Source organism: Hirundo rustica, chromosome 8 (genome assembly GCF_015227805.2).
Source record: "Hirundo rustica isolate bHirRus1 chromosome 8, bHirRus1.pri.v3, whole genome shotgun sequence".
In the NCBI taxonomy this organism is placed as follows: domain Eukaryota; kingdom Metazoa; phylum Chordata; class Aves; order Passeriformes; family Hirundinidae; genus Hirundo; species Hirundo rustica.
Window position 1 is genome coordinate 6784520 of NC_053457.1, and position 16145 is coordinate 6800664.

General features: G+C 45.8%; 1 protein-coding gene across 3 annotated transcripts in view; it reads left to right on the forward strand.

Annotated features, from left to right (window-relative positions):
• The first annotated feature begins 6885 nt into the window (after positions 1–6885).
• Positions 6886–16145, forward strand: part of ANK3 (ankyrin 3) — a 349693-nt gene continuing 340433 nt past the window's right edge. Inside the window, exon 1 of one of the 3 annotated variants that reach the window (XM_058421436.1) lies at positions 6886–7011. In XM_058421436.1, coding sequence (XP_058277419.1) covers positions 6949–7011 — 63 coding nt within the window. In that variant the 5' untranslated portion in view covers positions 6886–6948. The remainder of the gene's footprint in view (positions 7012–16145) is intronic. The other 2 variants (XM_040072042.2, XM_040072038.2) reach the window with 2 other exon arrangements.

Genomic DNA, 16145 nt, shown 5'->3' on the forward strand with positions numbered 1-16145 from the left:
GCGCCGCGCGAGCCGGGGGCGGGGCCGCCGCGCATTCGAACCGGCCGCCCGCCGCGCTCCGCCAATGGCGCCGCGCCGGGCCCGTTCAAAGCGGCCAATCGGCGCGCTCCGCGCCAAAGCGAGGCCCAAAGGGCGGCTATCGGCTCGGCGACGGGGGAAAGAGAGAAATGGCTGCGCGGCCGGGCGCGGCAAGCTGAGGATACAGCGGGCGTCCCCTTGGTTCGCGGACGGCGCGAGTGGAGGCAGGCTGGCAGGGCGGGTGGGTCGCTCCGCGTAGCCCAGAGCCGGTGACGCCGGGGCGGACCGGTCACGATCCCAGAATCACGGCATGGGTCCGGCTGCAAGAGACACCCGTGGGTCACCTGGTGCCACCTCCCTGCTCATGGAGTCTCAGGGCATATGACACAGGATCGCTCCCGGACGGTTCTGGGTTGTCTGCAGAGAGCGAGACTCCACATCCTCTCTGCACAGTCTCTCCCAGTGCTCGCTCACCGCACAATAAAGTTCTTCCTCGTGTTCTGGTGGAACTCCTGGGCAGCAGTTCGTGCCTACAGTACACGCGTTAACAAAAAGCCTAGCAAAATGCTACTCCAGATTTTGTCACTGAGAAACCGAAATGCTAATAGATTATCGAAGGTCACGTGTTTCTAGTTTTACAAGCCTTTCCCTTGCCAGGAGAGTTCCACTGTGGATTCTGTGGAAGCCCATAGGCCCTGCAGGGTGAGACACAGGCACCACTTCACACTACTCATGTTATTGCCTTTTTAAATTATTTCATTGCACTGGTTTTCAGCATTCTCGAAGGATGGCTTTGCTGCTTGTCTTAAATGTAAGCAGGGCCGGGTGCTGCGAACAAAACCACGCAGCTTCTCCCTTAAAGGATTTCTCTGGGACGGTGATTCCCGGAGGAAGGACTATTTCTGGCACACTCCTTTCTTCTCATCCCTGCCTCATGGCAAAGGCGAGAGGCAGCCTGTCCGACTCCTCCCCCTGAGGGTGTTTCAGGGGTAAAACCCCTCCACTTTCCCCTCCCTCCTGCGGAATTTTTGCGGCATGTGGTGCGCCCGCTCGCAGGTCTCTGTTTACTTTGAATCCTGCATTCCCACCACTTCCTGGGGGTTTGCCTGCCTAGAAGAAGGCTTTTGTGTATCTGGGAAATTCCGTATGGGAACACGGCCTCGCATCTTGTGCAATTGACAGGAAAAGAGCCTGATGTGCTCTGCTCTGCACAGTGACAGAGAATTTCTTCGCTGTGTGTGTACCAAGGCCAAAGCAGCCAGGACAGTCTGGCACAGCAATGGATCAGCTGTCCGGCTCAGACAGAGTGTGGGACACGTTCCCCAGGCCTGGCTCGGCACCCGCAGCGCTGTCGGTGTGCTCTGCAGCTTTCGGGGAGCTGTTTTCTATGGCCAGCACGGGGCTGGAGCTACTACTGCTGGGCTAATCCGTGCCTAGATAGGGGGCCAAAGTCCAACACTCCCTTCAGAGGAAAAGAAAACGTGTCTTGGGAGTCCCAAACATACAATAACCCTAGTTAGTTTGTGGGGGTTGGTGGTGGTATCATAATTATTCGGTACTATAAATTATTATAAGTTATATTAAAATATAGAGAGACTATATATAAAATGCATTGTTTGAAAGTGTTGAATACACTGATCTGAATTTTCTGGAAAGTGAGGTCTTTTTTCCTAGCTTTAGTTTAAATATACACATTTAATATAAATTTAATAGTAAGTCTTAGCTGCGCTTCCTGCTGGACACTAACTGTTCACTCTGAGTGCTCGCTGAATTTTCAAACTCTTTGAGGATACATCTTTTTCCATACATCCCATAGTGTCATGGGCTTTGAGTGGGAAAGACCAGGAGGCACGAGAAGGAAAGCTGGTTAAAGAGCAGCTCTCTCTTGCAAAGGAACCCCACTTGTTTCACATGTGAGGGGACTTCTCCATGAGCCAGCTGCACACAGTGCAGACAGATCTGCACACAGATCTGTTTGAGGTCATTGGTCGTCCCCTTGGTCAGCATCTAAGGTTTAGATGCAAGTTTAGCTTTTTTTGATACCTTTACAAAATGTCTGTTAGGTGGATGGCTTTGAGATCTGTCTGATGGCTGCTGTATGTGACAACTGAGCTAGCTGAGATAATAGCTTAGCCCAGGTAGCTTATGCAGAAACCATAAGCCTGAGACCATGGGAGGCAGGATATGGAAATTATGATGCTAATGGCATAATTCCAAATTAGGTCATGTCTCTGGTTCTGGTTCTCTGTTGGTGTGGGACCTTTGACATATAACCCCTATCCCCCATTTGGGATTGGACCCCTGCCGCCAGATAACCTTATATATTGTTAAGTAAGCCACACCCCCGGGTCTTTGGATGCTGCTTCCCAAAACCATGCACTCGCTGCGTTTGTGATCAGACCACCATTGAAGTTCCATTTTCGGGCACTCCATCCTTCCCCTCCCGTTTATTTTTGCCACGTTCCGCCCGGCCGGACCGGACCTGGAAGCGCAGTGCTGGCTGTGATAGCTGCACTCGAAGCCTGGCATCGCTGCTCCTGCCTTTGTGTCAGCTCTTGTGCCTCAGGGCCCAGGCTGTGCTGGCTCAATCGGGTGAGCAGCTCAGGGACTGAGCCGTGGTCTCTGTGTTGGGTGGGCTGATGGCAATGAGCGATGGAGAGTGTGGGTGTGTGCAGGGGTTTCCTGCAGGAGCAGCAGAGTCTGCCTTGCCCTCGGCCTGTGGCCCTCTCTTAGAGCTCCCTTGCTTAGGAGGCCAAGTGCATGTGAGTATAGGCTCGACATGGCATTAATTTGTCAAACATCAGTCTGACAGTTACCTTGCGTTTTCTCCCTCGTTTGTGTATCCTTAGGATATAAACCACGTCTCCTTTCTGGCTGGCTAGTGCTTATCTTAGTTAATCATTGCTTTGGATGTGGCAGGATCTAATGATGCCGCTTGAGACAAGTGATGCAAGTACATGTGCAGTGACTTTTGTGTTTGAAGGGATTTACTGTTCTGCTTGAAGGAACAGCAGCAGTGAGCCTGCTGACAACTGAGTCACAGATGGAGGCATGTGGGAATCCTTAGGACTGCTGCTCCCCTTTACAGCAAAACCCGGTGAAATGCAGAACTGAGGGAAAACTCCAAGGCAAAACAGCAAAAGAATCTAGGTCTACCTTGACAGCACAATGTTAATTACATTTTATTTATATAAATGACCAAGGGGCACATATATTAAAACCGCTTTGGCATCCCAGACTTCCAGTTGCCTGAACTGCAGCGCTGTTTGTGCAAGGCCCATGGGATCAGACCGACAATGCCGAGCAGGGATTATGGCATTACAGTCGTGTTCATGGCTGAGAACCCAGTGTAATGCTCTGAACAACTCCTTTTCTGCTGAGCAGAGGGCAGCTGCAAGAGTCAATATCATCTTGTCTTTAGTGTATTAATCATATTCTCCTCAGCATATCTTCACTGTAAGGAAGAGAAAAAGTGTATTCTGTCTTTTACATAATGATGGAACTAAAAAGGTCAGCTGGTTTGTGAATACTAATGAGAGTCTCTAAAATAGGTTGTGTTCACTGTGCTCGAAGGCAGATAAATACAAACATTGACTGGGTTCTTTTAACATTTATTAAAACTCAAAGATTATTTTGTTAACGTGACAAAAGCAAAAGTACAGTAGGAGAGTTGTACTGCCCCTTAGGAACACAAGATAATGTTAGAGGGATAATATCTCTAATGCATATCTCAGATGATACATTTAACCTGTTAAATCTCTCGTTGTGGAGGACAGTTCCCACTATCACGAAACATGGAGAACTTCTCTGCTGCTCTCCTTCTGCATTAGCATTTTGATAGGATGGCAGAAAACAAAAAGCTCTTTTTAAATTGTCAGTGTCTCCTTACAGCATTAATATAAATATGCACTTTAAGTACTTGAATTTAGGTTCAAATTATTTTGTAACATGCAGTAATGCACTTTACCCGAATATCCCAAATATTGATATGATCGCAATAAAGAAAATATCATAATCAATCCCTTCATTTCAAATAAAGAGATATTTTAGATAGAAGAACTGGTTATTCATGGTCCCTGGTTATTCATGGGTTTGTACCTTCCTGGAGGAAAGCTCAGCTGAAAATCAGGGAAGGTCTTACAATGAACATCACAGCACACAAAGAGGAGTGAGGGGAGAGTGTGGGGGCCATGGGGGAGGGAGCAGAGGTGGGCACAGAGTCCCTGCTGGGCTTATTGGGGGTGGCTTCCAGGGGCTGAAACCTGTGACTGCTGGGTCACAAAATCTTCCCCCAACTCTGACTCTGCCAATCTCCTTTCCCACATTAGGGAATGCTCCACTGTCACTGTGGATCTTCTGTGGTCATGGGACACGCAGCTGGTTTCATGTAAACCTTTAGAGAAATACCTACAAATGTCCAACCTGGATTTTATTTAATAATTGCAATAAACAGGTGAGAAAGGTGAACAGCATATATGTATCAAACCTGGGGCAGAGGAAAAAAAGAAAAAAAGGCTTTTTTTGTTTCTTTATAGCATCTGGGCAAAAAGCCAGGCTCCCCCAAAGTCTTTGGCAAAACTCCTACTACCTTCAGTTGGGCAAAGCTTTCACTCGACCCCAGGTCAGGTGGCTGCTTGCTGATTTGAGTTTTTGTATTTCACTTAGCTTGCAATTCAAGAATTAAGATGGTAGAACCCAATAAACTGCTTTTTAACTCCTGTCTGGGTGCATGAGAGCAGGGGAGGTGCAGTCAAGGTCACACTTGGAGCTCCCTTAACCTGGATGCAGGTAAGCAGTGCCTGGTGCTGGAGGGGGCTGGTTTTGGGGTAGATGTGGAGGGCTGGATAGCAGCACATCCCTGCAGGGAACAAGGCAGAAACCCCATTTCCCGAGGCTGTGCACAAATGTTAGGCCCTGTCTGCATTCCTCACTTGGAGACAGTTACATTAAAAATCCCTTTCCTGGAATGGCTGTTTCATTTCAACACATAATTCTCCTTTTTTCCAATTTACCTCAGGTTTTATCTGTTGATCATTTTTCATCTTACAACAACCGCCCACTACCGTGCTTGATCAGATCAAATGCACTGCAAACAGCACATTTGAATTCCAAACCTCTGTCAGGGAAACCTGACCTGAAACCTCTCCTGAGGTAAGGGAAGTCAACTTTTCCTTCCCTCCAGGTATCATTCCAGCTGCCAAAAAAAAAAAAAAAAAAAAAAAAAAAAAAAAAAAAAAAAAAAAAAAAAGCTGTGGGAGTGTAGATGAGACAAGTCAGGTTTATATGCCTGTGGAAATACAAAATGGATTTACATGTACACATCACACTTGACTTTGTTTAAATATTCCTCCTCCTAGCAATTGTAAGAGCAGACTTAAAAACCACTTTTCCTTTCAAGTAAATCTTCCCAACCACCCCCCCCCCCCCCCCCCCCCCCCCAAGGTGTCATTTTCTTTTTCAATCTGCAAATCCCATTTAAGTCTCTCTAATTGTCCTTCCCAAGGAGCGATGGAAGATGGGATGCAGTGATGGTGTGGTACATGAGTTGTATAGAAACAGCGTGTGACCCAGCCACAGAACTGCTAATTGCCATGCCCATCAGTGAATGTGACCAGCCTTGCTTCACGCCTGCTTCTAGCCAACAGGGAGCTTGTGATCCTTTTCCCCCCATCTCCTCTGGCTCCCAGTTCTCCAAGTGGGCTGAGGAAATGAGTCACATCCAAAACAAGGGGGATAAAAACATTCTGGGGAATCACCTTCTCCATGTGAGACACAGCCAAGATCTTTGGTTAAATATTTCTGTTTGGCTCTATATACAAAGAAAAAAGTTTACAAGAGAGAAGGAGTGACAAGCAATTAGTTAGACAGTATCCAAAGATGTTTAAACACCCACAGTCAGTTTATGCAGCTGGGTACGTGTTTTGTAAATTACACCTACAGCACTAAGGCCCACGGTAGGGCAACCAACTGGGTTAAGCTGTTATCACCAACACTTCTGAGTAAATTAGTACCTAAGAGCATTTGTTGTGTTTCACCACTAGGAATGGGTTCTAATTAAAACGGGAAAAGGGGTGGATGCACCAGGACAACCTTGTGAGAAGTAATGATAATGAAAGTAATTTAAGTCAAAACTAAAATAATCTTAATTGCTTTTACAATATTTTCCCAATTTTGTGCTGTGATAAAACACGTTTTAATGAGATCGGTTAAAACATTTTTTTTTTTTAACGGAGAAAAAGAACAAGCAGAGCTAACTTGTGGTTTGATCACCGTGGAATCTCAGCTGTGAGGTTTGCACAGCCCCCATCCTGGGCTGGGGGAAGGGAAGGAGGGAAATCGGGGCTGATCCCCCGAGCTGAAGCGCGTTCCGAGGGAGCATCAGCCGACGATTATCCACAGGTGCAGCTCCCGGTGGCCACGCTCCCGCCGCCGCTCACGTGCGAGCGGTTTTGCATCTGCGTTACAGGGAACGCACCCCACCTGTGGCGCTCCCGACGGCACACCAGCGGGGGCTGCGCCACGGGGCTCAGCGGCGCCCGGCGAGGCTTCGCGGTTTTCTTTCACAAACTTCGGCTGAGTTTCCCGGCCCCGCATCCCGTGGGCGCTCGGCGGGCAGGGCAGAGCCCTCCGCCGCCTCCAGGTGAGCCGCGGTGCGGGCGGGGGGGGCTCGGCGGCCGCTCTCCCGGTGTTCCAGCGGGGCGGACTTCGGGGCGCTGCCCCCGCCTTGTGGCACCTCCGGGGCGGGCCGGGGCGGCGGCGGTCCCGGAGCCCAGCGTGCCCGCCCCCCGTGCCGTGCCGTGCCGTGCCCTGCCCGCCGCGGGAGGGGAGCGCGGCGGGCCCGGCCCCACCTGCGGGGGCGGCGGCGCGGGCAGGACGGCCCGGCGCTGGGGTGAGCCCGGGACGGCTGGGCGAGGTGAGGAGCGCTGCAACATGGCCTCCTCCTCCTCCTGCTCCTTCCCCTCGCGTCCCGCGGCGCGGGGCGGCAGCGACCAGGTGAGCGCACAGCCCTCGGGCCGGGTGAGGCGGGCGGCGGCGGCTCTTTCTGCTTTTCTTTCTTTTCCCTCCCTCCTTCTCCCCGCTCTGGTCGGCGCTCCGGGGCAGCGCGGGGTGAGCGGCGGGAGGGGAGCGGGCAGTGTCCCCGCCCAGGTGCGGGACCGGGAGCGCCTTTCCCGGCCCCGCCGTGAGGGCCGCGGGCTCTGCCGGGGCGGGCGATGGCCGAGCGCGTCCCGAAACGAGGCGCGACCCCGCTCCGTTGGGAATGCGGCGCTTTGGGGCGCGGGTGTGTGGTGCGTGTGCTCCGCGTGTCTGCGCTGCTTGTGTTTCACACCTCTGTCACGGGGCAGCGATGTTCCTGCGGGACGGAGGCTGAGAACCTCCCCAGGGCAGGGCTGGAGGCTCCCGCATCCCTACCTGGCCGCGGTGCGTGGGTCGCTGAGGGCCCGCTCACCTGGGGGTGCGCAGGGACATCCACATTGAGCCACCTCCGGCCTTGTTGCAGGGCAGGTGGAGGGAAGATGCTCTCGAAGGCTTCATTTCACCGCAGGAATTGTTTTTCCCCCCGGCCTTTCCTCCTCCGCAGTGGTTAGACCGCGGCCGCGGGGTCAGGTGAAGGAGCTTTGCTGCTGAGGTTTGTCTCCCCCAGGTACTGGATGGGCTCGCTCTCTGTTTATTGCTCTCACAAATGCTGCCTTGTGTTGGGTGCGAGTGGACTGGCCCCACATTCTTCCTGCTGAGCACAAACGACATAATCCATTTTAACTGTGAAGGTTTGTGTTCTCAGGGCAAAGAAAGAGCGCATTTTGGCTTATTACTGGCAAAATGACACTTCTTCCCCTAGAAGTAAGTTTAGTGAGAAGGGATTGGGAAAGTATGATAACTGAATTATCTCCCTCCCCCCGCCCGTTTTTTTTTTTTTTTTTTTTTTTTAGGCTATATGCCCAGAACTCCTGAAACTAAAACTGAAAACTTTCAAGATTAAAGCTGTAATTAATCAAGGATGAATAAGCTTTATTCTTTTTTTTTTTTTTTTTTCCTTCCTGGAGTTAGTATCTTTTGAATCACTAAACTTTCTTGCTTTTAACACCGCTTTTGCCACTACTTGAAATGCTTAACTGGGCACAGAAGATGGAATATTATCTGTTTTACTGTAGATTGTTATGGTTGCTCATGTTTCTTTCTCAAATCTTTGTGGTGTTCGTGCTTTGAAATGGAATGTAAATTAACACCCTAGGAGGACTGACCAGCTAGAAATAAGTCACTGCTCTGGCAGTCAGGCCCTCTAAGTTCTGGTTGGGCAAGATGCTGTTCCCCCTGCCCAGCACCTCTTTTTGTGAGCCCTGTGTTTGAAGGAGTTCTCAGAACAAGAAGCCAGCTTCTTACTGTGGTGTCAGAACTCCAGGCATTTTTGCCTCTCTTTCAACAGTTGTCTCAAGGAAAAAGGGAGGAAATGTGACCTTGCGTGTTCACAAAGTGGGCAGCTTAAAACCTTGTTCTCCGAAAGGTTTGTAATCTAGGCTGGGAGTGTTGAGTTCTTAAAGGAGGTGACTGTTCTCAGCCTCCAAATTGTGTGTGTTACAATCTTGGGCTTGGAGTAACCTCAGGATCAGCAGAGACTCAGCTTTATCCTCTGATCCTTCAGTCCCTCAAGGGCAGCACATTTCCTACTGGTTTGAGAGGACTCTTAGATCAGGCTCTGAACTTTTAGGGTGTCTTTCTTTGTGGTGGGTGTGTAAGATGCTCAGATCCTGAGACACTGTTAATGCTCGCTGTTGGAAATAGGGGCATGCTTCGACACAGTCAGTGTTTGTTAGTGAGTTCCTTACAAAGTATTTCTGCCACCATTAATGTCTCTCTCATTTCTGAGGGAATTGACTAATGCTCATTGCATGATTTTTGTTCCAAATGATACCATGCTATCATATGCTGTTACTCTGTTCATGCCTGACAGAGGATGAGCTTGGGGATTTCCATTATTGAAAACCTCTCACCTCTCCCACCTTTTCCAGATCCTATTTTATTGCTCATAGTTTTTTTGTTGTTGTTTGTTTTGGGTTTTTTTTTTGTTTTGTTTTTGTTTTTTGTTTTTTTTTTTTGGGGGGGGTGGTGTGTGTGTTTGAGATTGAGACCTGTCTGTTATAATGCACTGATTTGCAAAATCATGTGATAATTGTGTGTGGCTAATATTTTCCTTAAAAAAAAAAAAAAAAAGCCAAAAAAGCTAGTTACAGTTTTTCCTAAGATAATTTCCAGGCTTTGCAGATGCAAATTGTTAATGGCATAAGAAAAGAAAATAATTAGTTATTCAAGGTTGTTTATAGTCCTGCAGTACTTTGTTGTTGATTATTTGATGTCCCTTTGGTCTTTATTTCACTTCAGTGTTTTCTAAAATGTTTTGTTCAGAAGCTTATGTTTTTAAAATGTGACAGGAAGACTAGAATGTACTTTTCTTGTTTTAGTTCTTTTGTTTTGACAGCTCTTGGCTTCAACACCGTGGGTACTATTCAAGTCAATGCCTAGAAGTTAATTATGCTTGTAGGTCACCTACAGTGCTGTGTTTTGTTCCAAAGTGTTTCTATTTGATATATTTAAGGTACTGAAAATTTGGGGATTGTCTACAGCTTGTAAGAGATCTTTGAAATTTAGAAATTAAAAGCTTTTATGCTGTTTGCCGCTTAGCTTAAAACTGGGGTGTTTGTGGGAGGAGAGGAGACAGTGGTCAAGTTGTTGTGCAAGGGGAGGAAAAAAACCCAAATGCAGTCCAAATGTGACAGCCACGTTGTTATCACATAAATAATAACAATAAAAAGAAATAATTTACTGCTAAAGTGGAAAATTTATTTCACAGAGTAAGCTTTTAAGTGTGGTCTGTGAGACTGCAAGTCCAATCATAGCTGCTCTGAAAAACAGTAATACGTGCAAATGTTATTCAGCCATTGAAAACTCTGGGGAACATGGCAGTTTTGAAGTTAAAAAAACCCCCAAACTAAACCAACCTTCCAACCCCCCCCCCCCCCCAGTGCAGCACACCAATCAGACCACATGAGCCTCAGTTCTAGACAATTGTTCAATACAGGCAAATTCCTGTCCCTGCTGTTTACTCAAGTTTATCCTACATTTTTATCAGCTTATTTTTTGATTTTTTTTTCCTCCACTCCAAACTCTTGGAGTTCTGTTCTTATATACTCTCTTTCTCAGAATTCAGTGCTCTTGACCCCATGTAAAAACTATTGACATACTAATCCAGTGGGTGATTACCTGTTAAAAGTTATTTTTGCCTCTCTGTGTTGTCTGGTGTGTGACTGTTTCCCGTATGCATTAGGTTTTGTGATAAGCTGTTGACAATGGTACTTGTGCTCCTGCTGGCACAGCTCTTAGGATGACAAAATAAGACCTGGTTTGTTGCATTAATTCTGAAAAAAGCATGGTTTTGCAATCTTTAATCAGGCAAAGTTTCATTAGCTCTTTGGGGGAGTTTGACAATGACTTGGCCTAAGGAAGATTTTTTTTTTTTTTTTAAACAGCTGGTGGCACTTGTTAGCTTTTTCCAGAGGCATGGAGTGATGTAGAATCAGAGGCATGAGGGTAATATTTTATATTTCTGTGGGTTTTGTGCTTGACTTCTGATAGGTAGTGTTAAATAGCTATTTATGATGCTGACATGCCTAGGAAGGAGAGTTTTGGAGCTTGAATCTTCCAAAACACATCCTTCAAAATGTATTTTTTTCTTTAATTTGATAAAGCTAATTTAGATTCCATTCCTTTCTTTTCTGAAAAAATTCTGGAATTGGTCAAAAACGGGAAAGGAAATGTTCCTTTAAAAAAAGCTACGGAGGGAGGGGGACAAGTAGTAGGAACTGTTACTGTCATATTCAGTGGTTACTAAGTGCCAGAAATTTGCTACTCTTTTGATGAGTTCCATGTGCTGCCTGCTGGTTGGTTCTGGTCACTTTTGCTCTCTCAGCTGTTGAATTACATCAGCGTGGGCATTAAAGTACGCAGAAAATAGTAGTTGCTTGCACTGTGTGTTTCTGCTGCCCTTGCTATGGGGATGCAGTCATGGGCTCTGTAAGTCAGAGCAGGAGATGAAGAGTACAGCAAAGAAAATTGCTTCAATAAAGTATTTATTAGTGTGGTTGTGAAATTCTGAGAAACCTCACTCTGCTCGTGTCAGTCATTGCCTCGTTGTTCATGTGATGGTTTTGCACTCCTAGAGTCTTGCCCAGTTTCAGTTGCCCCCTGAGCAGAACCCAGCCTGTTTAGTCTTAGAGGAGTGGCTGTTCTTTCTTCTCTACTCCCCTTGGGTATCCCACAAAAATGAATCTACTGTTAGCTACTTGATTATATTGTAATTTCTTAGCTTAAATGCATTTAAACATTCAGTTCCCACTGGCTCTTTGGAGAGGAAAGAGTACCACGCTTCAATCACTTTTTAAAATTCAGGAAGTTGTTCTCTTCCAAGGGCATGCTGAGGTTGGTGCCCTTCAGAGGAGAAATTCTTCAAACTTTCCATATAATATTTGGAGTATGCATCGTGGCTTTATCAGGTGTTATTGATCCTATCTGATCATGGCTTGGAAAAAGCTGTGAGCTAATGAAAGGAGCCCTGCATAGCAAAGCCATGAGAATTTCCTTGTGCCCCGTGTGCTACTGCTGAAGCAGGGCCTGGCTGAGCTTCTGCACTGCCCTGCTGTTATTACCTTCAACAGGCTGTGATGACAGCTCCTTTTAACAGGAGAATCTGAAGTAACATTCTGCAATGACAGAGGAGTTGATGGCATATGAGTCTTCACAGAGACTGGATTTTTAGCTTTTAAAACCTCTATGATATTTTCCGTCTGTTTTGGATAATACTTTTAGTGGAATTTTGATAAAGGTAATTTTCAGATGACATGCTCTGAACAGGTGCAAACTAGTTTTATGATCTTTGCACGCTGTTGTTACTTGTACCATCTTTTAAGCATGCGTGCCTTTTAAAGAAAGGAATATGGAATTTCCAGCTTCCATGACAATTAGTTTGATATTAAAGAGCAGAAATCAACAAGATTATGAATGACCACACCCTGGCCTAATAACCAGCAAAAGTTCATCTGCTTTGATTTCAGTGGGGTCAGAATTTCTGCCTGTTCCTATATTGAGAGTGCTGATGATGTAGTTTGTGAGGAATTTCTTAGCACTAAGATGTTCAAGCAGCTGTCTCTGTTTTTCTTCTGAATTTAAAATTTAGAAGTCTGGAGCAGTCTGTGGTGGGAAACCTCCCTTTTCAAGGAAGCATTATGCAAACAGCTCTAACTTGGTTTTGACCCAGTTTACTAATCTGTAGATTTTTGTTGCATGTGTCTCACTCTTAGAAGATTATCTGCTTTTCTGTTTCTTGCCCTCAATTTTTGTTTTTTGGGGGGAGTGTATGGGTGTGCATGGGGATGGTTTTATTTAAGGTCTCCTTTGCATCCTGTAATTTCAGACTTGTTTCTGTCCATTTAATAGTTTAGTGCTGCCTTGGCCAAGATAGTGGTTTCTGTGCAGATTCAGTTTCCTCAGAACACCTGTTCAGCTTTAGGTCCAAGAAAATTCATCTTGAGGTTGCTGAACTTAGCTGAGCCAAGAACTCCAGGTCACACCACAGAAGGGATCTGACAATGCTGAAAAATGATAATTACTTTTTAGCCTTTTCTCACTGAGATAATCTCCTCTAAATGTGAGGCCACAGGTGATTTTAAAAGCACAAAAGGTAGGCTCCTGGGAGGTGCAGGTGCTGCTTATTGAGGGGAGTTCAGCTGAGCCATTAGAATCCTCCTTGTTTCTTTACAACTTCCTTCTTCTTTGGGAGCTTTCTCTTTCTGTTGCGGAGGAATCCCAAGAAGCTGATTCCTTTTACACCCTTTTATGGGTGTTTTAGGGACTGATGTGAGATGTTGGGTGAGAAGGTAAAGAATGATTCGTGTGTGTGTGGTGAGGGGGAGTGTGCAAGGTCGAGTAACACCAGTGTGCTCTTTAAATTGTATCTTTGTGGTATAACAGAAACTGGAAACTGAACAGAAAGGGTGAGTCAGCTGGTTTTCTGTTCTGACAATCAATACTGCACTCAGGGAGAGCGAAAAGGCATCTAATTATAGGTGGAAGTACTCTATAATATTAAAAACTAACATATACTCATTATCCTGTGATAGGTGTTAAGGGAGAGGCTGTTAACTTGGCAAAACAAGAAGTAGTACTGACTTTATGATAATCTTTCTGATAATGCTAGAGGAATGAATAAATTTAGTAACTTTCTCAAAATTTAAAAATTATTTGTTACTTACCCTCTAGTGACCACAGTGCTGTTCTGTAAAGGCAAACAGTTTACTGACAGTCCTAAAAATAAAAAGAGGGGGGCTCTGTATGAGTATTTCTGTATTTTATTCGAACAGATAAACTGCATTGTGTTGTGTTTTGGTGGGTTTGGTTTTTGTAGCTATCCTAGGCCACTTCTGTAAGTAGAGATCAGCAGTGATTAGAGTTCAGGCACAGTAATTTTGTTATTACCCCCTATCTCTACTGATATGACTACATTGCAACATCCCAGGTACATAAACTGGTACGTGTATCACCCAGCCCTGTGGAGCAAGTTGTCTTTAGAGTGTGGTAAAAGAAAGGAAGACAAAGATGGAAGATGTTAACAGCCTCTTACAATGCTTAACTGAGAGTATTACATACACCTAGGCTTGCTCTCTTGAAACTGTTGGAGATTTTAGGCATAATAGCTACAAAGAGATTGTGTTCAAATGTAACTGGGCTTTAAATTAGTGAAAGTAATGACTTGTGCCACAGACACGACCCCACTGTGCAGGTGAACGATCTAGAAGTGTGATTCAATGTTTTAAATCTCCGAGAGCAGAACCAATTTCCTTTCACATCCCTCTCTATATCTGGATTCTGCTTGCTCTTGTTCAAAGAATACTGCAGAGGGAGCACATATGCATTTGTCTGAGAGGGCAAATAATTTCACAGGTCATGACTTTGCAAATGCATGAGACAGCCTTACTCTGTGATGGGAGCCTTTGGTGGAACTGGTTACAGTGAAGAAGGAAAAGGCCAGAGCCTCCTAAATGGCATCCACATTGTAAACATTTGCCCTGTGAAACAACAGCAGCCAGTGCAGGGGCTCAGCTTTTATGGCTGGGGTCATATGCAGCTCATAAGGCTGATCCTGGGGCTTCCTTGGTCTTAGACTTGGTACTTATGCCCTCAGCTGGGAGCTCAACCTGTGCCTTCAACATCTCATTCAGGTGCCTTACTTCCAAATACTCTTTACACAGCCCAGAATTTTCTCTTCCCTGTTATTTTAGTTGGTTTGGGTGTTTTTTTCCTTTTTTTTTCTACTTCCTCCCTTGGTGCATCAAATCTCCTGTTGAGCTTTGTTGATCCTTGCAATTCTCTGCTAAAAAAACCCCGTTTATTTTCCTCCATCCCTCTGTAATCACTCTCTGAAGGTTTTATATCAGTAAGGTACTCTTGCTCTTGGAGTTTTTGCTTTATCCTTCAGTTGATCCGGGCTAAACTTTGCAGCCTTTGGTCACTTTGGTGGTGCAGCTCACAGCATGTTTCTGAGAAGTGTTTTGTTGTTGCGTTTGGGGAGAGAGGGGCTGTAGGACTGTTGTGGCAGGGAGCAGGGCAGGTGCTCTGCTACCTGGTTTCACTGCTGCAGAAGGTGTTACGTAAATAGGTTGAGCCTTGCCTCTGATTTCTGTGATGTAATGTTTCATAAATAAGCACAGTGGTGTTGGAAACCCAGGTGTCGAGGCAGCAAGCCAAACACATTCAGAACAGTGGGACAAGTCTGAAGAGTGACTAGTTTTCCAGCAGTCCTCCTGCAGGAGCTAATCCTGCATTCTACGGAAATTCATTGGAAACAACATCTTTCTGGAAGGGAATGAAAAATTGTGACATGTTCACCTGCACCTGGTTTAGTGGTTGGAAAAGCCTGGGACTAGCTATAAGAAGGTCAATAAGTCCTAAATGAGGCTGTTTTTATCAAGTCTCATGGATAACAGCAATGCTTCAATATAAAGATAAGATACACAGTCTGCAGTTCTAATTGAATCATAAATCAAGCAGGTCCAAGAAAAAAAGAAAAAGAAGAATGCAGATGCATCCGTCTGTGTCAGCTCAGCATACCTTCCTGTGGGTGGCCTCTATTTCTTTTCATGGGCTCACTCCATCCCTGCAAAGCTGCTCTGTGATCTCAGCCTGATGTGGGTCAAAAGGGGAAGATTGTTAACATTCCTCCTGCCCCTCTCCATCACCATCAGCAGCTCTCAGTGGGTATCGGTCCTTTGGGCTCGTGTGGGAGTGGACAGTGGAATTCTGTGCTGCTTGTAGCTGCTCTTCCAAATGTTTCTCTGTCTGTTATCTGGGCAAGGACCCAGCTCCCCGTTTTGGATTATTGTTATGAATTGTGATTGATTTGGTAATTGCATTGCTGGCGTACTAGTATTTTCATATTTTATTTGCATTCATGTGCCCGTCAGGATGCCTATGATCAAAAAAGTTAAACAGCTTTTGTCCAAGAAATCATAATTCTAGGTAGCGTTCTCTGTTACTGACCTCTAAGAGCTGTCTTGCCCCTGCTTGGCACCCTGAATGCTCTTGTTTATGTGGCTCTTTCTCCTCACTTTAATAATGGTGCTGTATTTGCTTTGATACTAGCATAGTGAATTTTGCTTTTACAGGATAGAAACAACTGTGGTTTTTTGGCTGAATTTAAACTGCTTTCCAAGTGACGTGTGCTTTGTTCTGGAAATGAGTTTTACTGGATTGTGATAAGGAGTTTAGAATGGCTCATTACAGCGACAGGAGTAGGTGACAACATGGCTCTGGAGCGATTAAGGGCTTTTCATTTTGTGTTGCATTTGTTCCAGCCATCATAACTCTAATGGAGTGCACGTCTTTCTTCCAGTCTTTCTCTTGTCTTTAATGTGTCTGTCTTCCTAAAGAACTTGTCAAAGAATGTGGTGTCGTCGAACAATGTTCCCTTGATCGAATGAAAATACAATACTCGGTAGTGATCCGTAGCTTGAAAGGCGAGTGCACAAAGATCATCAACCTCACACTGAGCTCAGATATGTTCCCTGCTGGGAGGGGATATTCCA